Here is a 24,375-nt window from a genome sequence, read left to right as displayed (position 1 = left end):
AACCAAAAACTCTCACGGTGCAAAGTGACCTCATGGCAGTAAACAAATGGTGCAAAAGTTACAGGAGGACCAGGGTTATAAAAACAGAACTAGTAAGGTAAGATAAGCAGCCTTGGTCGCCGGTGTGATTCCTGGGTCCAGCAGAAAAAAATGTGAAGGGAGTTGAGTGAATGAACAGCACTTTCCCCTCCATCTGTATCATGACTGAAGTGCTCTTGAGCAAGGCACCTACCGTAACTCCCAACTGCTCCCTGGGTGCTGTAGTATTGAGGTATTTCGCCTGACGTCACAGGGTCACGTGACGCCCCGGTGTCCGCCATTTTGAACGTCAAGCTAGCTAATGTCAACAACAGTAGCTGGTATGTTACTGTAGCAATGTTTACGTTCAGTCATTTGGATGACTGTTAAAACCTTTCAGCCTCAAGTTTTTCCTTTACTGGATTTACTAGTTTACTGAGCGCGCGTGCCGGCCGGCCATCGGCCGGCTAGCGCGCTAGCTCAGTAAACTAGTAAATCCAGTAAAGGAAAAACTTGAGGCTGAAAGGTTTTAACAGTCATCCAAATGACTGAACGTAAACATTGCTACAGTAACATACCAGCTATGATGTTGTTGACATTAGCTAGTGCTAACAGCTAGTTGCTAATACACTGCTACAACTACACCGACCCTAATAATACAGTTCTTGGTCATTGCCTGATAACAGCAAATTTATAACGGGCCATGTCTCAACAGACTAAGAAGTTATTTCAATGACATTTTAATAACATTTTGTTTATCCTGAGGACCGAAAGTAAATGAAAATGTGAACAAACCTTAGCTGTAATAAGATGGCGACCACCGGCTCCAGGGACGACCCGCTGATGTAGGCATGTTACCCAGCCTGACACAAAATATTTGTAGGCATCCAAACTCTTATACGCTTTCAGATCAATACCTGTGCATGGCGATGGGTTTTTAACAACATGGGTATACAAATCACGTGGGCCGAAGTCAGGTAAAGACGAGGGCTTCGTGTACTTCCGTACGTCAGTGAACAATCCTGGTGGAAGCAGGTAAACGTTGTTCTCTAAGCCTGCTAACCTCAATTTTTGCAAATACCTCTCCCTCTGCTCGCCCTGTAAATGCCCTACGTCGCTGGATAGTGAAGGTGTTTTCTGCATCTCGCTCCTTTTTCTTTTATGTTTTTCGTTTGTCGCCTTCCTCGCATTCAAACTGATTCGAGCCGTGCCGTCCAAAATGGCAGCGTCACATGACTTGGTCACGTGAGTGAAAAACCTCAATAGCTGCCCATTACCCTGGATGTGTGCGCACGCGCGCTCATTGCTCACTTGTGTGTTCATGGCTTCAGATGGGTTAAATGCAGAGGAGGAATTTCACTATGCTTGAGTGTACATGTGACAATCATTCATATATCTTTTGTAACTGCTTCCACACCTACTTACATGTTTTTTGGAGGTTAAGGGAAGAAGCCAGAAGAAATCCACAGAAACTCTGTACACAGACAGTAACCTGAGCTCAGGATCAAACCAGAGACCCTGAAGCTGTGATGGGACAATGTTATCCACTGCACCAGTGTGCCACCTAGTGCATATTTAACCTGGTATTAAATCTGTGTGCTTAAATGTTAGAGATACGCAGAACCTTTATTTTTAAATACATTTGAGTGGATAGTATCTCCATCCTTGACTCTTGTATGCTGCATAAATGGGAATAAAGATATATATTTGAGAGTTAAAATCGACTGCAAAGTTGGCATTGGAGCTGCCCTGCTGAGCCAACCAGCCCTGAGTGTGTGACGTCACAGCAGGAACCGGTTTTAAGGCCGAGGCCTTTTATGGCTACGGACCAAAGTCATATAAATAAAAACTTATGGTGAAAGTAAGAAATACCGTTATCGGCTTGCTTAATTAAGACTGACTTGACTTCATTGATTGTGGGTTGACTCATTAAAACAGGATAGGTGTTATAACTTTTATGCAACATGCATGCATTTTCACTGATAAAACGTAAAAGGCTAATTAAATAATCAGATGAAATGAGACAATTACATTCTGAAGCAAATTAAATAATCTTATACCGGTAACTTAAACACACAGTACAAGTTATATGTATTAATCTAAATGCAGGTAAACAACATGGTGTTTTGTATCCAAATGAGAGTCGGAGCTTACCCGTCTGTGTTCTCGCTTCTTGAAGGCCGATCTTGTGGCTGATTGTTTTGAAACAATCTGGCTTTCAGTTGTTCGTTCAGTTCTCCGTTAATTTGCTTTTTCCACGTAAGGTATATTGCTAGGGATGCACCGATACCACTTTTTTTGAAAACCGATACGAGTACAGTAATTTCTGTACTTGCCGATACCGAGTACCGATACTACCCCCGCCCCCATCATACAATGAAAATAAATGGAAAGCCAGATTTTCTTATTCTTTTTATTCTCTTTATGAATTTCTATGCATAGTTAGCACTTACCAGACAGTGAGTATCAACCACAGGTGGCTTCTCCAGTGAGGAGAGGGAGGAAGATCCTCCTTAAAAATTCTAAGAATAAAAAGTTGAAATTGTCTTGACCAATTTAATGAATTGCTGTCCTTGAATATTACTATTTTACTGCCAAATACGACATGTACATTATATTTGTTTCTCTGGGTGAAATTACATTAGCACCCCCTATCGCTCGCTATTAGAAATTACTGCACGGAGGATCTTCCTCCCTTCGGCTCCCATTCACTCCGATTCAAACAGTCTCCGGCACTGGCGGCTCGTGGTTAACATAGACTTCAATGAGAGAGAGGAGGAAAATCCTCCTCTAAGAGGGTGGGACTAGCTAAGAGATCTGACAAGTGCTACAAAATATCAACCAATAGGCTGCAGCCCTAGTTGCGCAATGAACCAATAAGTAGAGGCCTTAGCTGCCTGGGGGGAGGGGTTATCTTATCAAACTTAACTTCTAGATCCGGTGACTTGGGCACTTCGGCAGTCAGAGTGAGAACGGCGAGGTGGAAGTGGATTGACTATGTTATAAATATTCTATGAATAAAGTAATGGAAACAGAGGACGTGGTGAATGTTTTGCTTGCAAAACCCTTCCATGGGCTGAGCTACAAACATGGCCGCCAGGTTTGCTTCATTAAATACGGAAGATTTTGAGAGAATTTTGAAAGAGAAAGATGTGTTGAACACCTGAAAGTAATGTGTACAGCAGCTATAAAAAGTGTACACACCCCGTTAAAATGATAGGTTTTTCAACTATTATCAACTCAACCCGTGCGTGTAACTATAGCCGGTCCAGCAGGTGCGGTCGCATTGGGGCCCGTGACCTTCAACCAAGCATTCCTTCCTCCCTCACTTTTACAAAAGCCAGCCGCTACTGGTATCAACTGAACACTTTATCCAGCTTTGAACAAATAGGGAATCACTTTAATGGTATCTATTGCCGTCTTAATTAAACAAAAGACTAACAGCACACATGTTGCAGCCTCTGACACAGGCCTGTGCTTTTTCTTTAAGAGGCACTTTTTTGAACATTCTGACATGTCTAAAGGGCTTGTCAATTAAACAAAAAGTAAATTACATGCACGTATTTAAATTAAACAAATGTTAATTATCAGGGATTGCTGTGAAATAACTTTTCAACTCACACTGAACTATGCCCTATGCTTTTTTTTTTTTTTAAAAGAATGCAAGAGGCAGATTTTTTTTAAGGAACAAAATCATCTCTGCATGTTCAGGTGTCAGCCTGTTTCTACTTCGTTCACAATGTTTGCTGCTGAGCTAAACAGCCGCTCGCTTTCAACACTACTGCAAGGTGCTGAGAGGTATCTGCAAGCCATTTTGGCCAAAGTAGGAAACCTAACTTTTGGCCCTTTTCCACTACCCTTTTTCAGCTCGCTTCAGCTCACTTCAGCCCGACACGGCTCGCGTTCCGACTACCAAAGAACAGCACGACTCGGCTCGCTTCAGCCCTGCTTAGCCCCCAAAACTCGCACGGTTTTGGAGTAGGGCTGAAGCGAGCCAAAGCGAGCCGAGTGAGGCTGGGGGCGTGAGCAGACACTCCCCTGTGCACTGATTGGTGAGGAGGAGTGTCCTCACATGCCCACACACGCCCCGCGAGCACCCTGGGATCTGTAAACACCGTAAACCCGGAAGAAGAAGAATTACGAATTACGAGAATTTCTGAAGCCTTATGCGCCTCGCCTCATCTATACGCTCTTGCCAGTATCTGTTGGCGTTGTCGGTGACAACAAGCCACAGCACCAAGACCAGCAACACTAACGACTCCATGTCCTCCATGTTTATTGTTTACTATTCGGGTCGTGAGACTACGGCTTAAAAGCTCACTGATGTCACTGTTTGCGCCGCCTAATGACATCACGTGATGTCCACCCACTTTCGCTAACTCCACCCAATGTGTCCACCCACTTCCAGCCAGCACGGTTCAGCACGGTTGTAGTCGAAATGCAACTCCAACAGCCCCGCTCAGCCCAACACGGCACGGCTCAGCCCGGCTCAGCCGCGTTTGTAGTGGAAAAGCGGCATTAGTTAACCTTCCAATATTGTAGTGGATCGTCCCCACAAGCCAAAGGAGGCTCCCCAAGGTATGTCTCTAATTGCGCAGTACAGCATACAATGCCTGGGGTGAGTGCTACTGCTGCCTGCTCATTTGCAATTTCATTGAAGATACGGTCAAGACAGGCAGCTGCTGCTGGTCTGGTCTGTGCGTGCTGTTTTGGTGGGTGGCTCCTGTACATCTTGCGCGTGCCCTCCTCCGTAATTTTCTGCAACTCAAGTAGCAGCATATCCTTGGCCATTGTGGAAGTGTTGGTTCTGGAGAAAAATCCAGTTTTGTACCTGAACAAAGAAAACATTTACCGGTAGTTAGATAATCTGTATTTATGTAGCTGTAACATATACATGCATAATGAGTCTCTGCAAAGTAACGTCACTTTTGTTAGAGCTGAAGCTTTTCGTTCTCTCTCTCTCGCGCGCGCGCGCGCACACACACAAGGCCTACCTCAGGTCAAGTAAGGTTGCGATGATATAGAGAGGGTTTCCTTCGATTTCGGCGAATCTCGTCTTGACAGCAGCAGCCAAGGTCACCTTCATTGTTTTGATTCCATGGTCCTCGTCCGTCTCTCTAGACAGGAATCGCTGCAGCACTGTGATGGCAGGAATTACATCTCCCGCCGTTGCGTCGGATGAGCTTACTCTGCGTGTCAACTCCTCAAACGGACCTAGAACTGTAGCTGTTTTCTCCAGCAGTGTCCATTGGTTGGTGCTGAGGTTGTCTATGTCGTTTTCGGATGTGTAAGTCCCCAATGCCCGTTTTTGTTCAATCAAGGACTGAATCATGTAGAACGTGCTATTCCAGCGAGTTAGTACGTCCTGTTGGAGGCGTTTTGGAGGCTGGTTCATTGCCACCTGGATGTCTGAGTTTGGAGTAGGCTAGAGGAGACTTTTTAAAATGTCCAACTATCCTACGACCCACTGCCACCGCATCAGCTACACTCCTCTGTGACAGTAGACCCTCATTAACCACGAGCTGGAGAGAGTGAGCAGCGCAACACGGGCTCGGTAGTCCAGCATCACTCATGCCCCGAATCATATTTTTAGCGTTGTCGTGGAGGACAACATGAACTGAAATTTTTTTGAATCCCCCAGAGCTGTAGCATGTCAATGAATATCTCCACTATAGCCAAGCTTGTGTGGTGGCCTCGAAATGGTCTCGTGTGGAGTATAACTTGATGACGAGTAAACGCCTCATCCATTGGGCTGTCAAACTTAGTAGTGACATTGAGCAGACACTGCTGCTCCAAATGTCGGTCGTAAAACTTATTGATTTGACCTCATGCACCAATGACCACGTGAGCTTTGACGACATCGAACACTTTAGGCAACATCACATCTGTGATGTAGCAACGACTGGGTAGCTCGTATCTGGGCTCAAGAATGTCTATAAGACGCTGAAACCCAATATCGTCAACGACTGAAATTGGTTGGTCGTCCAGCGCAATATACTGGGTAAGTGCCTCTGTAATTTTTTTTGCCCGAGGGCTATCTTTGGACATTTTCTCCCGCTTCAGTAAGACTTCATTCAAAGTAGGCTGCTTTTGGCGGCTGCTAGCCTGCGTGAACTCGGCGTACTGGTCACCATGGTGTGTCTTCAAATGTTTGATCAAATTGCTCATATTAAACGAAGTGTTTTCCCTCCCACCCCTCGATACCTTGGCACTACATAACTTGCAATCCGCCTTACCCCTGTCGTCCTCCCTAACACGAAAATACTCCCAAACTGCTGAGCCCGACGACGACATGATTGCGCATGTTTGAGCATCTGACTTGCAGCTTCTTCTTCTCTGTCTCTTCGTTCTAATTCTAATTCATTTTCCTGACTCTTTGTCTCCCCCTAGACATTGAAATGAGGTAGAACAACAAATGGAATCCTGAACGTGACCAGTGATGTGTACTGCCGTCTAATAATGGTATCGGTGCATGGTATCGGCAAATGTTTAACGAGTATATTACTGAGATATCGGACTGATGCCGGTATCGGTGCATCCCTAGATATTGCTGCTGAGGTAAGCATATCCAGCGGAGAAATCGGACGGCTGGTCCACTCATTCTCCATTTTCTCCATACTGAGTACTCTGCCATTACTGCTTGGCTCAGGCAATTACTAAAACCTGAGATGGGATGTCACCGGTTTTAGCAACAACCACGGAGAGGTCACTGCCTAGGGCTGCTCGATATTGGGAAATATCAATATTGCGATATTTTCAGTCAATATTGATATCACGATATTTTAAACGATATTTTTTTTTTTTTTTGCCGATTCGTGTAAGGCTTGCGCCAACTCAAAGAGGATGGACTCAAATTCCTCCAATTTATCTCTTGCTTTTCCATTTAGTTTGCAAAATTAAAGTATTTAGGCATGCACTTGCTTTGATTCTACCGTCCTCTGCTGGCTTGTGTCTACCTCTATACCTTGTTGAGTGCTAAGCACATAGCCTAGTGTATATTATGGGACCTTTTTGTGAAGACAGTATATTTGTATTATGACTAAATTTTATTATTTTCTAAATGATACCTGCTAAAACACCTAGATATAGCCATACAAAAAGGGTCTATAAGCTCACATTTTGAAACAATCAAATTTGAAATAAAAAAAACTCATGTTTATCTCACTTAAAGGGGTTTATTAAGCATTTCTCACTATAACAAAACAAATAAATATATTAAGAAAAAATGTAAGGTTTCCAATGTATACAAAACATGTCTATATTTATATAAAAACATTTATATGAAGAAAATAAAAAATAGACTTTGTTCTACTTTTTTCCAAGAATGCTGCATCCAAAAATAAAATGTTCCACTTTTGTATTTGTTACATTTTTTTCGTTAACACCCACCATTGAACTTGGAATGAACTTGAAATGAGCACCTGTCCTGAACTAGCAAATGCTGCTAAAGATTTTTTGCTAGAAACACCAGCCTGTTGACATGGTCAGGTTTCAAAGATGCTCGCAAGCAAGTGACAATGTTCCCACTAGTGCTGAAAACTCTCTCTGAAGAGGAACTTGTGGCAGGTATACACAAGTATTTTCTGGCAAGCTTTGAAAGACGTGGGTAGATGGCCTTCGCATCTCTCCACCATATCATCGGGTCCTTCTCAGCATCTATTGTTTCGGACTGGAAGTAAGACTGGACTTCGAGAGAAATTACTTGGTCTTCTTGTAGGTGAGGCCCTGCACCCTGGTCTGGAGTGGCCTTGAAGAAGCTGGCCAGGAGCTTCCTCTTCTTGCTAGGAACATCTGTACCAGCAGCATCCTCAGTATCAGCAGGGGCCACAGTTGTCACTGAAGGGGCTTCCACCTTAGAGTCAAAAACACATAGAAAAACACATTCAACAGATGTGTGTTAATATATTAATACATACAACGCAATAACAACAACAGTAATGATAATAGTAATAATAATATACCATATAATAATACCACACAGTTAAACAATAATGTTGTATTGGTGCATTGTTATAAATTAAATTATTATTACCATAGCACTGGGAGCTCTGGCATCCCTCAGCTCCAGTTTCACTCGACTCACAATGGATTCCTTCTGGTCTTCATCCACATACTTCAACTTGAATCTTGGGTCTAGGGCAGACGCCATGTCAAGTAGCTCTTGTGTTTCACTGCCACTGTATTTCTCATTGAGGTAGCCCAGTATGTCATGCTTGATGGTTTTGGCAAGCAGTGTGTCATCTTCTTGATCTTTCAAGACTGAGTTATTGAAGAGATGCAGTGTTGGCTTCACAAGAGAGATGCTCACATATTTTTCTCCTGACAGCGCGTCTGTGAAATCAACCAGAGGGGCCAGTGACTTATTGACAGCTTCCAGTACATCGATGTCTTGCCAGGAGAGGTATAGATGTCGTTGTTTCCGGTCATTGGAAAGGACCTGGGCAATCGCCTTCTGTTGCTCAAGGATTCTGGCGACCATGGCCTGTCTAGATCCCCATCTGGTCGGGCATTCGGTCTTGAGGGCGTGCTGAGGCAGATTCAGTTGCTTCTGGGCTTCTTCAAGTTCCCTCTTCTTTTTCCAGCTGTAGCTGAAGCTACTGACCAACCTCTTACAGACTCCCATGGCACGGCTGATCTTGTCATCGGAATTCTTCATTGCATTTTCTAAGATTAAAGAAAAAAAAAACACAAAGGTGTAAAATAGTTTGTATTTCACATTATTTGCCTTGTAAGGCCACCCACGACTGAACTGGAGGAAACCTAGGACTAATAATGAATTATACCACAGCGAGCTAACTGATTTAAAGCTCATTCAGATTAGGATAAGCAAAGATAAGATTAAAGCACAATGCATTTAATGTTAGTCTGTGCATCGTTTCTCAAAAGCATAATTGATAACCAGTTAACAACTTGGTAATCAGCTGTCTGTAGCTCATTCAAAAGAGTGTTTCGTCTTCAAAACAAGCCTTCCTTTACTTCATTATGAACATTTTAGCCAATTCGTCGACTGAATGTTTTATCATAATGTCCGTGTTTTTTGTTTGTTTGCTTGTTTTGAAGAGAACGACAAGTTCAGCCTAGCTAGCTACCTTCAAGTTGTCAACTAGTTATAGTTATTAGCAATGATGCGGTCGAAAACGCAACCACGAGAAAGCGGTTGTCCAGTTGACAGAGGTTAGGTACCATCACTTATCCCATTTAACAAAGGAATAATAGCTACTCAGTACTCACCTATGGCCAAGTGCAGTCGATGCCCGAAACATTGGAGCCTCGTCCATCCATTGATTTGTGTAGCCAGGTTAACGTTCGCTGCGTTATCAGTGGTGATGCAGACCAACTTGCTTTCGTCTAATCCCCATTGCGCCAGAGATTCCCTCAATATGTCCGCGATGTTTTGCCCCGTATGGTCTTCTGGCATGAAAGCCGTCTGCAGACACTTTACTTTTAAGTTGAGCTCGTTGTCGATGAAGTGCACAGTGAGGCTAATATATGGTTCGCTTGTACGGCTAGACCATAGATCCGTTGTTGCTGCGAAGTGATCCGCTTCCAACACTTCTTTTGAAACTTTCTCTCGGCAATTCTCGTACATCCCTGGCAGGACATTTCTGGTGAAATAATGTCGAGAGGGCAGAGCATAGCATTTGTCAAGCTCTCTGATCATTTTCTTAAAGCCCTCGCCCTCGACTGTATTGATAGCCTGCATATCTTTGGCTAGAAAATAGCCGATGGATTCGGTCAATGCTTTGTGCCTCTCTGAATTTGTGGCGTACTGAGTTGCGTTGTACAGCGTGCCTTGAATTGATGACTGGGTGGTCTTGCTGGTTGAAGCGACGTTGGCCTGGTCCATTTTTTGTTTTTTCTTTACTAGGTCATCGTGAATTGCCCTGTGGTTTACCTTGAGGTGTGTGAATAAGTTTGATGTGTTGGCAAAAGGCGCAGACACCACTCGCCGGCAAATCCTGCATATAATTGTTTTCTGGTCTTCATCCTTCTCCTCAAACCCGAAATGGTCCCATACTACCGAACAACTTCTCCCTATTTTGGCGACCAACTGAGCCTGCACTGATACTTCTCCTGCATCTTCCATTTCTAGCTTGCTAATGTCTTCACTCAACACAGAGACCGAAGAGAGCGCGCGAGACTGCAGAGCAGTTTTGAAGTCAATGACGTACCACACGCCGCGTTTTGATTAACCCATTCGCGGCCACGCCGGTGCCGTGGCAGTACAGGTAAATGACAAAAATCGTTTATAATCGGTATTATTAATTTTCATATCGTTTGACGCCAATATCGTTATCGCGATTTAAATACGATATATTGCACAGCTCTATCACTGCCCGAGCGATAATGTTCTGTCCCAGGTTTTGGCAACAACCCTCGGCTCATGCTCCGGGAGAACTGGTGCAACTGAACTTACTTTCCTTTTCTTGTAGTTTTCTTTTCCTTTAATTGTTGGTACTGCACCCTCACTCAATACGGGCTTATAGCCAACGCTCCTCAACAGATCAGAGGTCTCGTATGAGTAATCGGTAAAATGTGCAGAGCAGAGGAGAGGCCACTTTGTAGGCACCTAATGTGCCCGTGAATTTCTCTCAAAGCGCGTCCAAATTTTTGCAGTTTGAGCATTCTTGGGTCATGAATACAACATAAATCCACCTTCTGTCGTGTTGCTGCCCCTGCCAGCAACACATCTACATGACATGGCAGTAAATTAGCTCAAAATGGAAGCTCGAAGTTGCAGTTAGCTCTGTGTTTTAGTATAGCGGAAATGGCGATGAGACCGATAGCCTTCCCACGGTGACGTCACAGATGTGAAGGTCATTCACTCAGACCGCTACCTATATGAATCATTTTAATCATAAAAACTACTATATTAGATTTATTGTTGATGCCTAAAACTATTCCTGTGCCATTCTTGAGGTCTCAGGGCATTTTATAAACAAAAAGTGAGGCCATGGTTCTGCATAGCTCCTTTAACACTAAAAAAAAAAAAAGTTGTGCTTGTCTGCTCAGAATGTACTGGGGAAGAAATCCTTGAATGCTTGCAATGTAATGCGAATTTCATGACTCTCTCCATTCAGCAAATTCAAACCAACTTTGTGGTGGTGATCAAACCTGGATCACAGACCCTCCGCATAGGCCGAGCTACAGACACGTTGCCCCTTACTGTTCCACATGTCATTGCCCGTAGGCATAAACAGCCTGGTCAGACGCGCTATGAGGATGCATGGTTAATACGAGAAGGCCTGAATGTAAGTTTGAAACACTTTCCCTTCCAAACAGATCATTCGTAACTTACTGAGGAAGTTACTGCATTATGCACAAATGATTTTGACATGTGCAATCTGATTGTAGTAACTGCAAATTCTAAAAGTCTTGGTGATTGTCTGCTTCTGTCCTTTACTACTGCTCCTATCTGTTTTTTCAACACATTACTTGGTCATCTCTAGAGACCAGAGAGTGGTGAGCAACGGCAAAATGGCCTCAAGATGGTGGACCAGGCCATCTGGTCTAAAAAGATGTCCAACGGGGCCAGAAGAACTCCAGTGTCTGCAGAACAAGTATGGTTTTTTTTTTTTTTTTTTTTTGGTTTTTTTTTTGTGTAGGCAGTCTTCAGAAGATCCTGTGAGTAGAGATACAGTATTAGCGAGTGTGTGTTTGTGTGTTGGCAGGCTAGAGTGTACAACAGGCAAATCCGTCCAGCTGTTTTGGATCCTAATTCGAGGCAGAAATGGACTAATACCATTCACAAGCCAGAGTATTTAGTAGGAGACGAGGTGAGAGCACTGTCATAAGACAAATACAGTAAACACTACAAAATCAAACTCGAGTCAGGCCTTTCAATTACATCATTTTGGGCTACATCCTGTATTTCTGAATTTGGGCTTTTTCCATCGTGATACAGGGTAATTTGGGCTTTTCTGCACACGCAAAGTGCTGTTTTCCCAGCGCTCTGTGTTTAAACCTGCTGCTGCTTTTTTTTAGCTACAAAGTTATTCATAGATTTATTTATTTATTCATGTTATTTTTACCTTTTATTGCAAAATGTCTACAGCATTAATCCCTCTTGATGTACATGACAAAAATAATTAAAATACAGTTAGTATTTAAAATATGTGTTGGGGCCTGAGGAGAGCCTAGAGGAAAGGAGCCTGTGAATGAAAAAGCAAGTTCTCCACTTTTGCCATCAAGGAGACAAACCTGTAGTGGGCCTGCGACACAAAAGGTTTTTCAGTCACATCACAAGAATCGGCAGCGCAATTCACAGTATGTAGTCAGGTAAAAGATCTCAGTTTAAATGAAAGGCCAGTGTCTAAGACGACCAGCAACAAGAGGACCAAGCTCCAAGTCACTGATTCCACCCACACGACTGTCTGTATTTAAGATGCAAGCTGTATCTTAAATACACACAGTTGTGCCCTGAATAGCTCTTTTATTCAGTCTTTTACCTGATTTAAATCATATGACACTAGGTATCAGAGATGTGGGATCTAGGGCTGTTTTTAGGTTTTTAAATGATACAGGAATTATTAGGAGAATTTAGCACAATAGGGTAGTAAACGTTCTGGTTCACACTCCAGTCCAGAAGGTGGCGGTAATGCACCTAAAAGCTGTTTGCCAACTGCCATAAAACAATATAAAAGAAGAAGAAGAAGAAAGAAGCTTTACCTAATGTGGAAATCCTGCTCTGGTCATTGGTACGCGAGTCTCGCTCCGCCACAAAATCGTGGCGTGCCATTTGCCATTGATAGAGAATTTGTGCTCTGCGCGAGGCTTATGGCTAGTTCGACGAACCTGGAACAACATGGGAATGGTGCGGCTTTTGCGTCAATTACGAGAAATACATGCTAATTCTCGCTAATTTCGGTGTTTTTAAAGAAGAAAGTCAAGACATTGGGTTTTATGCAGCCAACTTTATTTAATCAGCATTTTTACTTTTGGTAGCATATTTTGGGCGCCTACGACGTTATCCGTCGCAGGTTTCATGTAACTGAAAAGCCTGCAATTGCATAGTAGCTTTGATAAATTCTTAACTGCAGCATGTTAACATGTGGAATGCTGTTGGGTAAATCCCTCTCAAACCACCAGATTTCAGAAAATGTTCCTGACTGACCGTCTCCGGTTTCTTTCATACTTTCACAAACTGTTGTTATTCCCGGTAAACACCATACAAAATTTTAGCCTCATATCTTTTTTTTTTTCTTTAGTTTTTGAGATATTGGGGCTTTAAAAATGGGGTCTGACACTCATTTTGCTGTAAAAACGAGTGGTACAGAAAATGATGCCAAGTTCAATAAGTCATTACTTTTGAACTATCCATGCTAGATGCATGAAATTTTCAGCACTTGTTCTTGGGTACTAAATGTCTTTTAACTACTATAAAAGATCCACAGTTGCATACAGTTAGGTCCATATATATTTGGACACTGACACAAATGTTTTTTTTTTTTAACCTGTTTACTGAAACATATTCAAGTTATAGTTATATAATGGACATAAAGTCCAGACTTTCAGCTTTCATTTGAGGGTATCCACGTTAAAATTGGATGAAGGGTTTAGGAGTTTCAGTTCCTTAACCTGTGCCACCCTGTTTTTAAAGGGACCAAAAGTAATTGGACAGTTGACTCGAAGGCTATTTCATTGGCAGGTGTGGGCAATTCCTTCGTTATGTCATTCTCAATTAAGCAGATAAAAGGCCTGGAGTTGATTTGAGGTGTGGTGCTTGCATTTGGAAGATTTTGCTGTGAAGAAAACATGCGGTCAAAGGAGCTCTCCATGCAGGTGAAACAAGCCATCCTTAAACTGCGAAAACAGAAAAAACCCATCCGAGAAATTGCTACAATATTAGGAGTGGCAAAATCTACAGTTTGGTACATCCTGAGATGGAAAGAAAGCACTGGTGAACTCATCAATGTAAAAAGACCTGGACACTCACAGAAGACAACAGTGGTGGATAATCGCAGAATAATTTCCATGGTGAAGAGAAACCCCTTCACAACAGCCAACCAAGTGAACAACACTCTCCAGGAGGTAGGCCTATCAATATCCAAATCTACCATAAAGAGAAGACTGCATGAAAGTAAATGCAGAGGGTTCACTGCACGGTGCAAGCCACTCATAAGCCTCAAGAATAAAAAGGTGTAGGTATCATGCCGCCGTCTTGTGTCTAAAAACTACACTTCCGCGTTGACTACGTCACGCCTGGGCGGGATCATGTACATCATTCCTCAGGTTTCACATAAGAGACTTGGAAACTCCATTTTTCTTTGTCTCTGGTGTCTGAACTCAGCGGAGGACAGACCATAGAGGGACGCTCGCCATCGGACCGTCCAAAACCACGACTCTTTCCTGCAAGAGACACGTTTTAGAACGTTCTCCTTCTATCCACCCTTGATCACGGTGGACTCCAGGAAACACGTGCGCTTTTAACTCAAGTGAGTTATAAACCGGTTTTCTCAGTCATTCTTTTAGTACGTACTAGACTGCAACCAAAAGGCAGTTTTATTGGTGTTGGAAGCGGCTGGACCGTCCTAACCTGTCTGATCAGGACTTTCTTCTCGCGAGCTACGAAGATCTTCAAAGAAAACTTCAGAGCAACTGCTCGCTCTCTCCCTCTCTCTTTGAAGCGCAATCTTCAGCCTGCCTGCCATTTCCACGGAAGAGACTCTGCTTTCTACAGAAGACGAAAGTTTGCAGTAAAGAAAGGCACTGGGCAAAATAATATTAGTCTTATCAGTAATTAATTCACTAAGTGTGAAATTATATTAAGGAATAAGTGTGCACACTGTATTATTGTTGATTCTCTATTATTTGGTATTATTGATTTAAAATTGGTTAATCCATAAGTTTGTGCATGTGTGTCTGTCTCTCTCTCTCTCTCTCTCTCTCTCTCTCTCCTAACATTCTAATTTCATTTAACTCACTCATATTTTGACCTTATTAAGATTTCAGTGAGTTTGATAATGTTATGAGTGTGGAATTTCTTTGTTATTGAGAACACGTGCTCACTAAATCCTGAGGGGTCCCCTCCTCCAAGATTGCAGATAAGACACTCTGGCACGGACGGACACACACACATACACACTCCTCACTGTATATAGTCCAACTGATTTATCCATTTTTGATCTTTTGTATAATAAATTCATTTATTATCAAAGCTGTGTGTGCATTCATCTGCTGTTTCGATATTTTGAAGTTGCCCAGTCAAAAGAATTCAAGGGAGGTGTAGACAATTTGTAATATGGTAAGTGATCAATAATAATTTGATAAGATACCATAATCTAGCTGTTTGGTAATTTATCCAGGATTAATGGTATGATTCATTGAACGATTCACTAAATGATTCACAGATTCATTAAATGATTCCTTGATTCGATTCATTGAATGATTCACTTCAACGATCCAAATGAGACTGATTTTATGTAATTATTAAAGATTGATCACTTATCCAAATCTTAAATACACAAATCCTTAATTACACCTACATTATTGGAGGCACCGCTGGGATGATTGGTTTGTCGACTTCTGAGTATTGTTACAGCAGATCCACTACAGGTGTGTTAAAACGGTTAACAGGAGTGTGATAACCATATCACAAATTCTAACAACCTATTGATAACTTAGGATAAGAGAACATCTCCAACCAATTAAACCTTGTTAATTAATTATATAGTTAATATTAATTAATCCTAATTGATTAATAATTGACTAATTGATTGGTTAATTACCCAATACCCAATCTAAATAAAATGGCATCCCCTCGTGTCTCAGAGACTGAAGACAACGAGCAAGACGTGTCCCTTTTTGAGGTCATCGCAGACCTCATTCACTGCTCTGACTCCGATAGGGCAACCATTAGGGGCATGAGTAGGCATGATTGCCAGGAGAACATAATCCACTCAATAACGCAAATGAGAGATCCAAAGAGAACAACAATCAGTGTTCAAGATGCACTAGGTAAACTATTCCTGTTACACTTCCAGGATACTGATCAACAGATCAGATCCCTGCACGGAGAGGTTGATAGGCTGACCACCAGCAATGCCGAGCTGACAGCCGAGGTCAATGATTTATCTAGGGAGCGTAGCCTCTTGAAGGACTCCCTCGATGAGTGCGCTGAAAGGCTAGAGAAAGCCGAGAAAGGCGCCGGAAGGGCTGCCAAGGAGCAGAACCCCAAAGAAGGGCGCGAGGGGCGTGAGAGACCCCCAACCATGCGTCAAAGTTTAGAGCGGGAAGAGGCGTCCAAACTGGACACCGAGGATTACCTGGTCAAGCACCAGACATCCCGCCAAACTCCATCAACTCGCTATACGACCCCGTCGTCGCTTAGCCAAGATGGAGCCACCCTGCACTCATCCCGAGCCCAGGCCCGTAGCACACCTAGGTCAGTGCGCTACAGCTTCCCTGATCCACCTTCGGGTGAATCAGACTACGACTCTCGTGCGGAACGGGAGCAATTCCAGAGTAGCTCAGATAGTGAGCACTCAGGAGAGCGAAGGGGGTCGCGTAAAGACGTGCACCAAGCCCTCCGCATACAGCAAATTGACCTGCTTGCCAAAGATATCGAGCAATTCGATCCCGATAATAAGAGAGCCAACGTAAATGATTATTTACGAGAAATTGACCGATGCCTGATGGACCTACCAAGAGCCACAACGCGAGAGAAGCTTAAACTGGTCTGGAAGACCTCCAGTAGTAGCGTCCGTGCCTTTTTAGAGACACTACCACCAAACGTTCGCGATAGTTATTCGAAACTTCGCAATTACATGAGGGAAGAATATGCGCCGTACACAGATGAAACCTCCGCAACATTGTGTGCTATACGAATTAGGCAGAAACGGTCTGAGGCGCCCCGTGAATATTATAGACGGCTACGTACCGCCTACTTCCAGGGTAGCAACGCACCAGGTTTAGAAGAAGATAGGGGCTTCACATCCCTTTTCTTACATAACCTCCACCCAAGCGTGCGGACTCAAGTCACACTGATGTGTCGGCAAAATGGCTACTCGATGAAGGAAACTAGGCAGCTAGCCCAAATGACCTGGGAGACCATTGTCAAAACCGCAAACGGAAACAATGATGAACCCAGAGTCCTTAGCCTCCAGGGTGAGGACAAGCCCCCGCTAACCTTAGAAGGAGGTGAAGCACCGAAAGGGGGACCCACCTGGAAAAATCCCGGTCCAGCCCGATCCTTGCCGAGCCATCACCAAGGTGAGTGGGAGAATCAGCAAGGTAAGGCCAGGAGAGACCAATGGCAAGGTCATAGTGACTATGGCAACCACCCATCATGTAAAAAGGGTCACAAGGAACAAAACGGTTGGCAGCAAGATTGTCATCCCCACTCTGACCAAAAACGGCAGAAGCGTTCTGACCGTAACACTAAACGTAGAGGTAGAAATGAACAACACAGTGACTCGGACCAACCTGATGAGTCCCACTCAGAACTGGACTCTTTGAAGGCCTGCTTGGCTGAATTTAGGAAACTGTTACAGGAACAGTCAAATTCCTCAACCGGTAAAACCAAAGAGCCCGAGAAAAATGACAAAAGCTACCCACTGGCATGACTAGGCCAGGAACCACGAGTAGATCTCGTGAAAGGGGGAGGAGATCCCTCTGAATCAGCAGGCGAGGGTCAGGATGTAGGGCCCCTCCTGGTGGCGAAGGGAAACACACAAAACGCACCTCTCACGTGCGCTAAAGTCTTCACCACCATCTCTGACACATGGCTCTCACAAGGCGACCCAGTCCCAACCAAGCCCTGCAATATAAACTTAGTCAGCTTTACACAAATCAAAATCCCACAGTCGTTGGATCCCACAAAACATGCACAAACTCGTTGCAATGAGATTAGTGCGAACACTGATCAACCAAGTGCCACGCGAGATCAAATTTCTGATGAACTTCAGTTCATGTCTTTGCACACTGAGTCTGGTGTCAAAACACCCGACATCACGACTCCCCCTAGTGGCCACAATTCTTTGAAAAACCTCCCTCTATCCATCGACACAGACACCCATTTCACTGTTGGTGTAATGGCTGCGCTGTGGAACATGTTAGGCGTTGAGGCGAAATTCCATATCACGTACCACCCTCAATCCTCTGGTCAGGATGAACAAGCCATTCAAACCATTGTGAGCATGCTGCAAGAGTATGTCACCCCCCATGGTAAAGATTGGGATGTGAAACTTCCCTTGGTGCTAAGGGCCATTCGGTCCACCCCTCATCGCACCACTGGAGTCACACTCTTTGGGATGATGACTGGGCGAGAAATGGTTCTCCCACTGCATCTCCTATACAAACCAGAGGACATGAGCGTCGCAACTGCATACGCCGCACATCAATATGTCAGCGACCTACGATGCCACCTACAGTCAACCTTTACAGGTGCCCAAAAGAATCTCGATTCTAGTGTAGGACACAAAGCCTACTACACCCGAATCTCAAAGAAGTTCCTACCATTTTGGTCGAGACCTTTCGATCGTGGGAAAACCGTTCCCCATCGTGCATCACATTAGGACACCCCGACCTAATCAAACGCTCTCATATCGATGGGTCCATAATAATCGAAGCGAACTTTTTGAACAGTCCTCACTCCAAAAGGGGGTGGACGATAGCTAGGCCCATCCTGTCTACTTAGCTTGTAGGCATCACTTATCTTTAAGCGTATGCTAACACTCCCGATCATATTTATCAACCCAATAAAAGAAAAGAAAATCCTTCTGTATGTTACAGAATGGACTCCCTCGGAATCCTGTGCATCCTCCTCACCCTACAACTGAGTCAGTCAAGTGAGGTGGTGGAGCCTGGCCCCCCAGCTGGCATCATCCTGCAGGAGGCTCCTGGGCTCCTTCTTACAAACTGTCGCATCCACACTCAACGGGTATACGCCCGACTAGACCCATGGGTCGTATACCGTAAACACTTCAGGTCACTGATACCTTCGAGCGACGATAACGGACCAAATGGCGAGATATCTAATGTAGTTGTACACGCTAAACGCACCACTACCCACATGCTAGAACAGTTACAGAAATTCATAGTCACCGAGGAAGAACTGAGTGGTAAGACACGTCAGAAAAGGTTCCTCGGGGGTTTAATTATCGGTGCATCTGCCATTGGATCCTTGTTTTCTATTGGTCTCTCTGCAGCCAACACAGTCAGTTTGAATACGCTGAAAAAAGAAGTTAGCATTCTGCAAAAGGAAATGCCAGAGACCCAAGAGAAACTGCTTATCCAACAACATGAGCTGCAGGGCTTAGGCAAATCCCTGCAGGGAACTATATTAACCGTTAACCTGCATACTGATCTAATCTATAACACTGTGCAGACTGTAGACAAATTGGCTGGAAGAATCAAGAACGAGATCAAATATGTCAGAGAAATAAGGGATTTAATGCAAGACCTGCTTAGAGAAGTAGGTGACTCAATTAGTTCCCTGAGTAGTGGCAAGGTCCCATCGTATCTCACACCCCTTAGCTTGGTGGAGAATATACTACAATCCACTACTACTACTACTACTAGAGACGTGCATTCCTCGCAAATACACCTGGCATATAGTCTCGGCAGTGCTATTCCCATTTTTGTGAGTCCACAAGATTTCGAGATAAGTTTCATACTAAATCTACCCATCATTGAGAGAAACAACATATATAGACTCAAGTCTGTCCTCAACGTAGGTTTCTGGAAGGACAATGTCCGTATACGCATACAAACACCACCCATGGTAGCATACCATGACGACAACCCCTCTGTCTATTTTATTCCCAACCTAGAGATGTGCACCTCCACTAAAGACATCCACTGGGTCTGCCCAAGCAACCCATTTATTAGAGACACTACGGATCGCCTGTGCGGTCTGAGGGCGAAAGCACCCGAACAAAAGTGTGTAGGTCAAATGTCCGCAAAGGACGAGGATATGGAAACTAGAGTAGAAAGAGCTGGTAGTCGGTGGGTTAACACCCCGAAAACTGAAATCTTGATGTCATACAACCAGCACCACACAGCCACAAGAATGAAAATCCCAAACCAAACGGTGTTCCTTAGTGTACCACAGGGAGCCACCATTCACATAGGTGACATCACCCTACACCATCTTAGTACTGACAGGTACGATTCGGAGATTGAGATGATAGATGCATTCGAAGGTTATGATCTTGAGATCAGGAACACCCTCCAACAGCAATTGCTGGTTGAAGGGACCAAAACAGTGGAATTTAGTGTAGATCAGAATGGAATTTCAACCATAGTCTCCCAAACTCGGATCAGAGGGTTACTTGACCTCAAATCTGCCCTAAGTCTGATTGTTTTGGGACTACTTCTCTGTGGCTGGGTCTTTTCTGCTGGTATCGCATGCATGCTACACAAACGAATAGCGGCGCTATACGCCAAGCTGGATAAAGGAGTCTGCGTTCCTGACAGCTTCGGCCATAGTAGCGCACGCTTTCTGGCCAAACCATCTGCTGCGGTTACTTTGCCAGAAGATTAGGTTTAACACCCTAAACACTAACACTTCTTTCCTCTACTCCACTTCCTCTCTTTTCTTGTTTTTATTTTTTTTTCCTTTGAGTAGGAAATGAAGTATATATATGTAGTGTTCACTGAAATGAAGTATACATGTAGCCTGGACTGAAATGAAGTGTATATATGTAGTCTTCACTGGAAAAATATGTAACGTTCACTGTTTGAACTCTGAGGTAACCCTAGTCTAGTTAGTGATTATATGCCCAAAGTGCCTATGGTGATTATATGCTCAAGTGCCTCTACCTCCAACTGTCTCACTGGAACTCACAAGTTTACACAGTCTTCACAGGACACCATGAACTGTGCAGAACAAGTCTACCTCAAGGACTATGGACACGGCGATGATACGGTACGGTGCTCTCAGTGCTACGACTCCGTCATACCCCTGAGACCAAAAGGGGGAATGTAGGTATCATGCCGCCATCTTGTGTCTAAGAACTACACTTCCACGTTGACTACGTCACGCCTGGGCAGGATCACGTACATCATTCCTCAGGTTTCACATAAGAGACTTGGAAACTCCATTTTTCTTTGTCTCTGGTGTCTGAACTCAGCGGAGGACAGACCATAGAGGGACGCTCACCATCGGACCGTCCGAAACCACGACTCTTTCCTGCAAGAGACATGTTTTAGAACGTTCTCCTCCTTCTATCCACCCTTGATCACGGTGGACTCCAGGAAACACGCGTGCTTTTAACTCGTGAGTTATAAACCGGTTTTCTCAGTCATTCTTTTAGTACGTACTAGACTGCAACCAAAAGGCAGTTTTATTGGTGTTGGGAGCGGCTGGACCGTCCTAACCTGTCTGATCAGAACTTTCTTCTCACGAGCTACGAAGATCTTCAAAGAAAACTTCAGAGCAACCGCTTGCTCTCTCCCTCTCTCTTTGAAGCGCAATCTTCAGCCTGCCTGCCATTTCCACGGAAGAGACTCTGCTTTCTACAGAAGACGAAAGTTTGCAGTAAGGAAAGGCACTGGGCAAAATAATATTAGTCTAATCAGTAATTAATTCACTAAGTGTGAAATTATATTAAGGAATAAGTGTGCACACTGCGTATTATTGTTGATTCTCTATTATTTGGTATTATTGATTTGAAATTGGCTAATCCATAAGTTTGTGCACGTCTTTCTCTCTCTCCTAACATTCTAATTTCATTTAACTCGCTCGTATTTTGACCTTATTAAGATTTCAGTGAGTTTGATAATGTTATGAGTGTGGAATTTCTTTGTTACTGAGAATACGCGTGCTCACTAAATCCTGAGGGGTCCCCTCCTCCAAGATTGCAGATAAGACACACTGGCTCGTCCTGGCACAGACACACGGGCGCACATACCAAGATTGCAGATAAGACACACTGGCTCGTCCTGGCACGGACACACACACACATACACACACCTCACTGTATATAGTCCAACTGATTTATCCATTTTTGATCTTTGTATAATAAATTCATTTATTATCAAAGCTGTGTGTGCATTCATCTGCTGTTTCGATATTTTGAAGTTGCCCAGTCAAAAGAATTCAAGGGAGGTGTAGACAATTTGTAATATGGTAAGTGATCAATAATAATTTGATAAGATACCATAATCTAGCTGTTTGGTAATTTATCCAGGATTAATGGTGTGATTCATTAAATGATTCACTAAATGATTCATTGAACGGTTCACCAAATGATTCATTGAACGATTCACTAAATGATTCACGGATTCATTAAATGATTCCTTGATTCAATTCATTGAATGATTCACTTCAACAATCCAAATGAGACTGATTTTATGTAATTATTAAAGATTGATCACTTATCCAAATCTTAAATACACAAATCCTTAATTACACCTACAAAGGCTAGATTGGACTTTGCTAAAAAACATCTAAAAAAGCCAGCACAGTTCTGGAAGAACATTCTTTGGACAGATGAAACCAAGCTCAACCTCTACCAGAATGATGGAAAGAAAAAAGTATGGCAAAGGTGTGGTACAGCTTATGAACCAAAGCATACCACATCATCTGTAAAACACGGTGGAGGCAGTCAGTGCGTTTACATGCACATCCAAATCGAGCTGCTGTCGGTAATCGAGCAAAGGGTCCCAGCAGGGGTGCCAGAGAAATCCAATCCTACATGCACACAAGGAAATCGAGCTATTGTGTGAGGTACATTGTGCACCCGAGCCACAGGTGGTGCTACACGCCCCATCGTGTTGGTACACTTCTGGCTGTCGTCATGAAGAAGAGGAGTGATTTCCACTTTACATTCACACCACATGTCATTGCCACCTGTTGGCTACAAACTGTCCTGCGCAGACCACTGTTTTGCAAGATGACTTAGGCCGAATCCCATTTCACCCCTTGGACCAACCCCTTAGCCCTTCCCCTCCATTTTGCGCGTTCACGTGAAGGGGTAGGGGTATCCCAATCCCAGTTAACGCGGAGGGGTAGGGGAAGGGGGAGGGCTTCTGTACCCCTCCAAACGGAGATTTTCCTGGAGCAGACTCCGAACGAAGGGGTTTGAGTGATTTCCCACAATGCCATGCGGATTTCAGCGAGATTTCATGCGGATTTCAGAAAGATGGCGGTTCCCGCGGCGAAAGATTGTCATAAATGTATTTTCTCCATTATTTACGTGTTTTAAGTTGTTATCCAGAGGAAACACGCCGCTTGATTCGCTTTCGAGCTGAGAATGAGCAGCGATTTCTGAAATCCAAGCTGCTGCTAAAAAGCTTTGGGAGTGAGTATTGTTTTCGGTTGCTTTACTGCGTACGTTTTGTTCTGTTATTCTCGCTTTTATTGTTTACATGAGTGTTCTGACACCTCATTCTGTCGGATGTGGTGCACGAAGCGCCAAAGATATCCCATTCAGTGGTGTTAGTTAACAAATCACACCCTGCCAGCAGAGATTTCTGTTCTGGCTCTGACTGTAGCGGCTGGTCGCAGCCAATGACGCATTTGGTCGCGTTTTGCTAACGTAAACGCTGATGGAGGTACGCGATGACGTATGTGATCGTTGAAGGGCTATCCCAATACGTAAGGGTTGAATTTCAAGCCCTATCCCTTGTAGCTCAGTTTCAAGGGGAAGGGCCAAGGGGAAGGCGGAGGGGTAGGGGTAGAAATTAGAATTGGGATTGGGCCTTATTTTGCACAATTGTATATTTTTCTAAAGTCCATTTTTTGCTTACAATTTAACTTGTGTCTTAATAAACACAAAGTTCAATTGTTTTTGTTTTTTGTCTCCTTGTTCCTCCTGACCTCTTCTGCTGCTCACTACTATTGCTGTTATCACGCCGACCAAGGCTGTTGTGTTTCCCGCTTGTGGTCTCGTCACTTGTCACTTCCGGAAGGGAAGTAAGTAGCTCGATAGGGTTTACATGCACTAAGTAGCTCGGCTACAATCGCATAATCTAGGTCGCGTAGCTCGATTACGAGAAATCCAGTTCGTTTCGATTTCAGCCGAGCTAAGGTGTATCCATGGCATTTAGAACTTCGATTTCAGTCGAGCTACGGCAGAAATTCGATTTTCTCTATGTGCATGTAAACGCAGTGAGTGTGATGGCTTGGGCATGCATGGCTGCCAGTGGCACTGGGTCACTAGTGTTTATTGATGATGTGACACAGGATAGAAGCAGCTGGATGAATTCTGAGGTATTCAGAGACATACTGTGTGCTCAGATTCAGCCAAATGCAGCCAAACTGATTGGTCAGCGTCTCATAATACAGATGGACAGTGACCCAAAACATAAAGCCAAAGCAACCCAGGAGTTTATTAAAGCAAAGAAGTGGAATATTCTTGAATGGCCAAGTCAGTCACCTGATCTCAACCCAATTGAGCATGCATTTCACTT

The 24,375-nt window shown here is 43.8% G+C and overlaps 2 protein-coding genes across 2 annotated transcripts in view; one reads left to right on the top strand and one right to left on the bottom strand.

Annotated features, from left to right (window-relative positions):
* Positions 1-24,375, top strand: part of actr8 (actin related protein 8) — a 60,602-nt gene that overhangs the window by 3,682 nt on the left and 32,545 nt on the right. Inside the window, exons 2-4 of the mRNA XM_060931655.1 lie at positions 11,100-11,270; positions 11,469-11,579; positions 11,691-11,795. Of these exons, the coding sequence (XP_060787638.1) occupies positions 11,100-11,270; positions 11,469-11,579; positions 11,691-11,795 (387 nt within the window). The remainder of the gene's footprint in view (positions 1-11,099; positions 11,271-11,468; positions 11,580-11,690; positions 11,796-24,375) is intronic.
* Positions 7,463-8,688, bottom strand: LOC132892673 (E3 SUMO-protein ligase ZBED1-like). Its single transcript, XM_060930988.1, has 2 exons — positions 8,051-8,688; positions 7,463-7,870 (listed from the first exon to the last, which is right to left on the bottom strand). Exons 1-2 carry the CDS (start codon positions 8,672-8,674, stop codon positions 7,463-7,465), a joined length of 1,032 nt encoding a protein of 343 aa, XP_060786971.1. The 5' UTR covers positions 8,675-8,688.

This window comes from Neoarius graeffei, chromosome 10 (assembly GCF_027579695.1).
Source record: "Neoarius graeffei isolate fNeoGra1 chromosome 10, fNeoGra1.pri, whole genome shotgun sequence".
NCBI lineage: Eukaryota > Metazoa > Chordata > Actinopteri > Siluriformes > Ariidae > Neoarius > Neoarius graeffei.
Note: the sequence above shows the minus strand (reverse complement) of the source record. Positions and strands in the feature narration are given on the sequence as shown.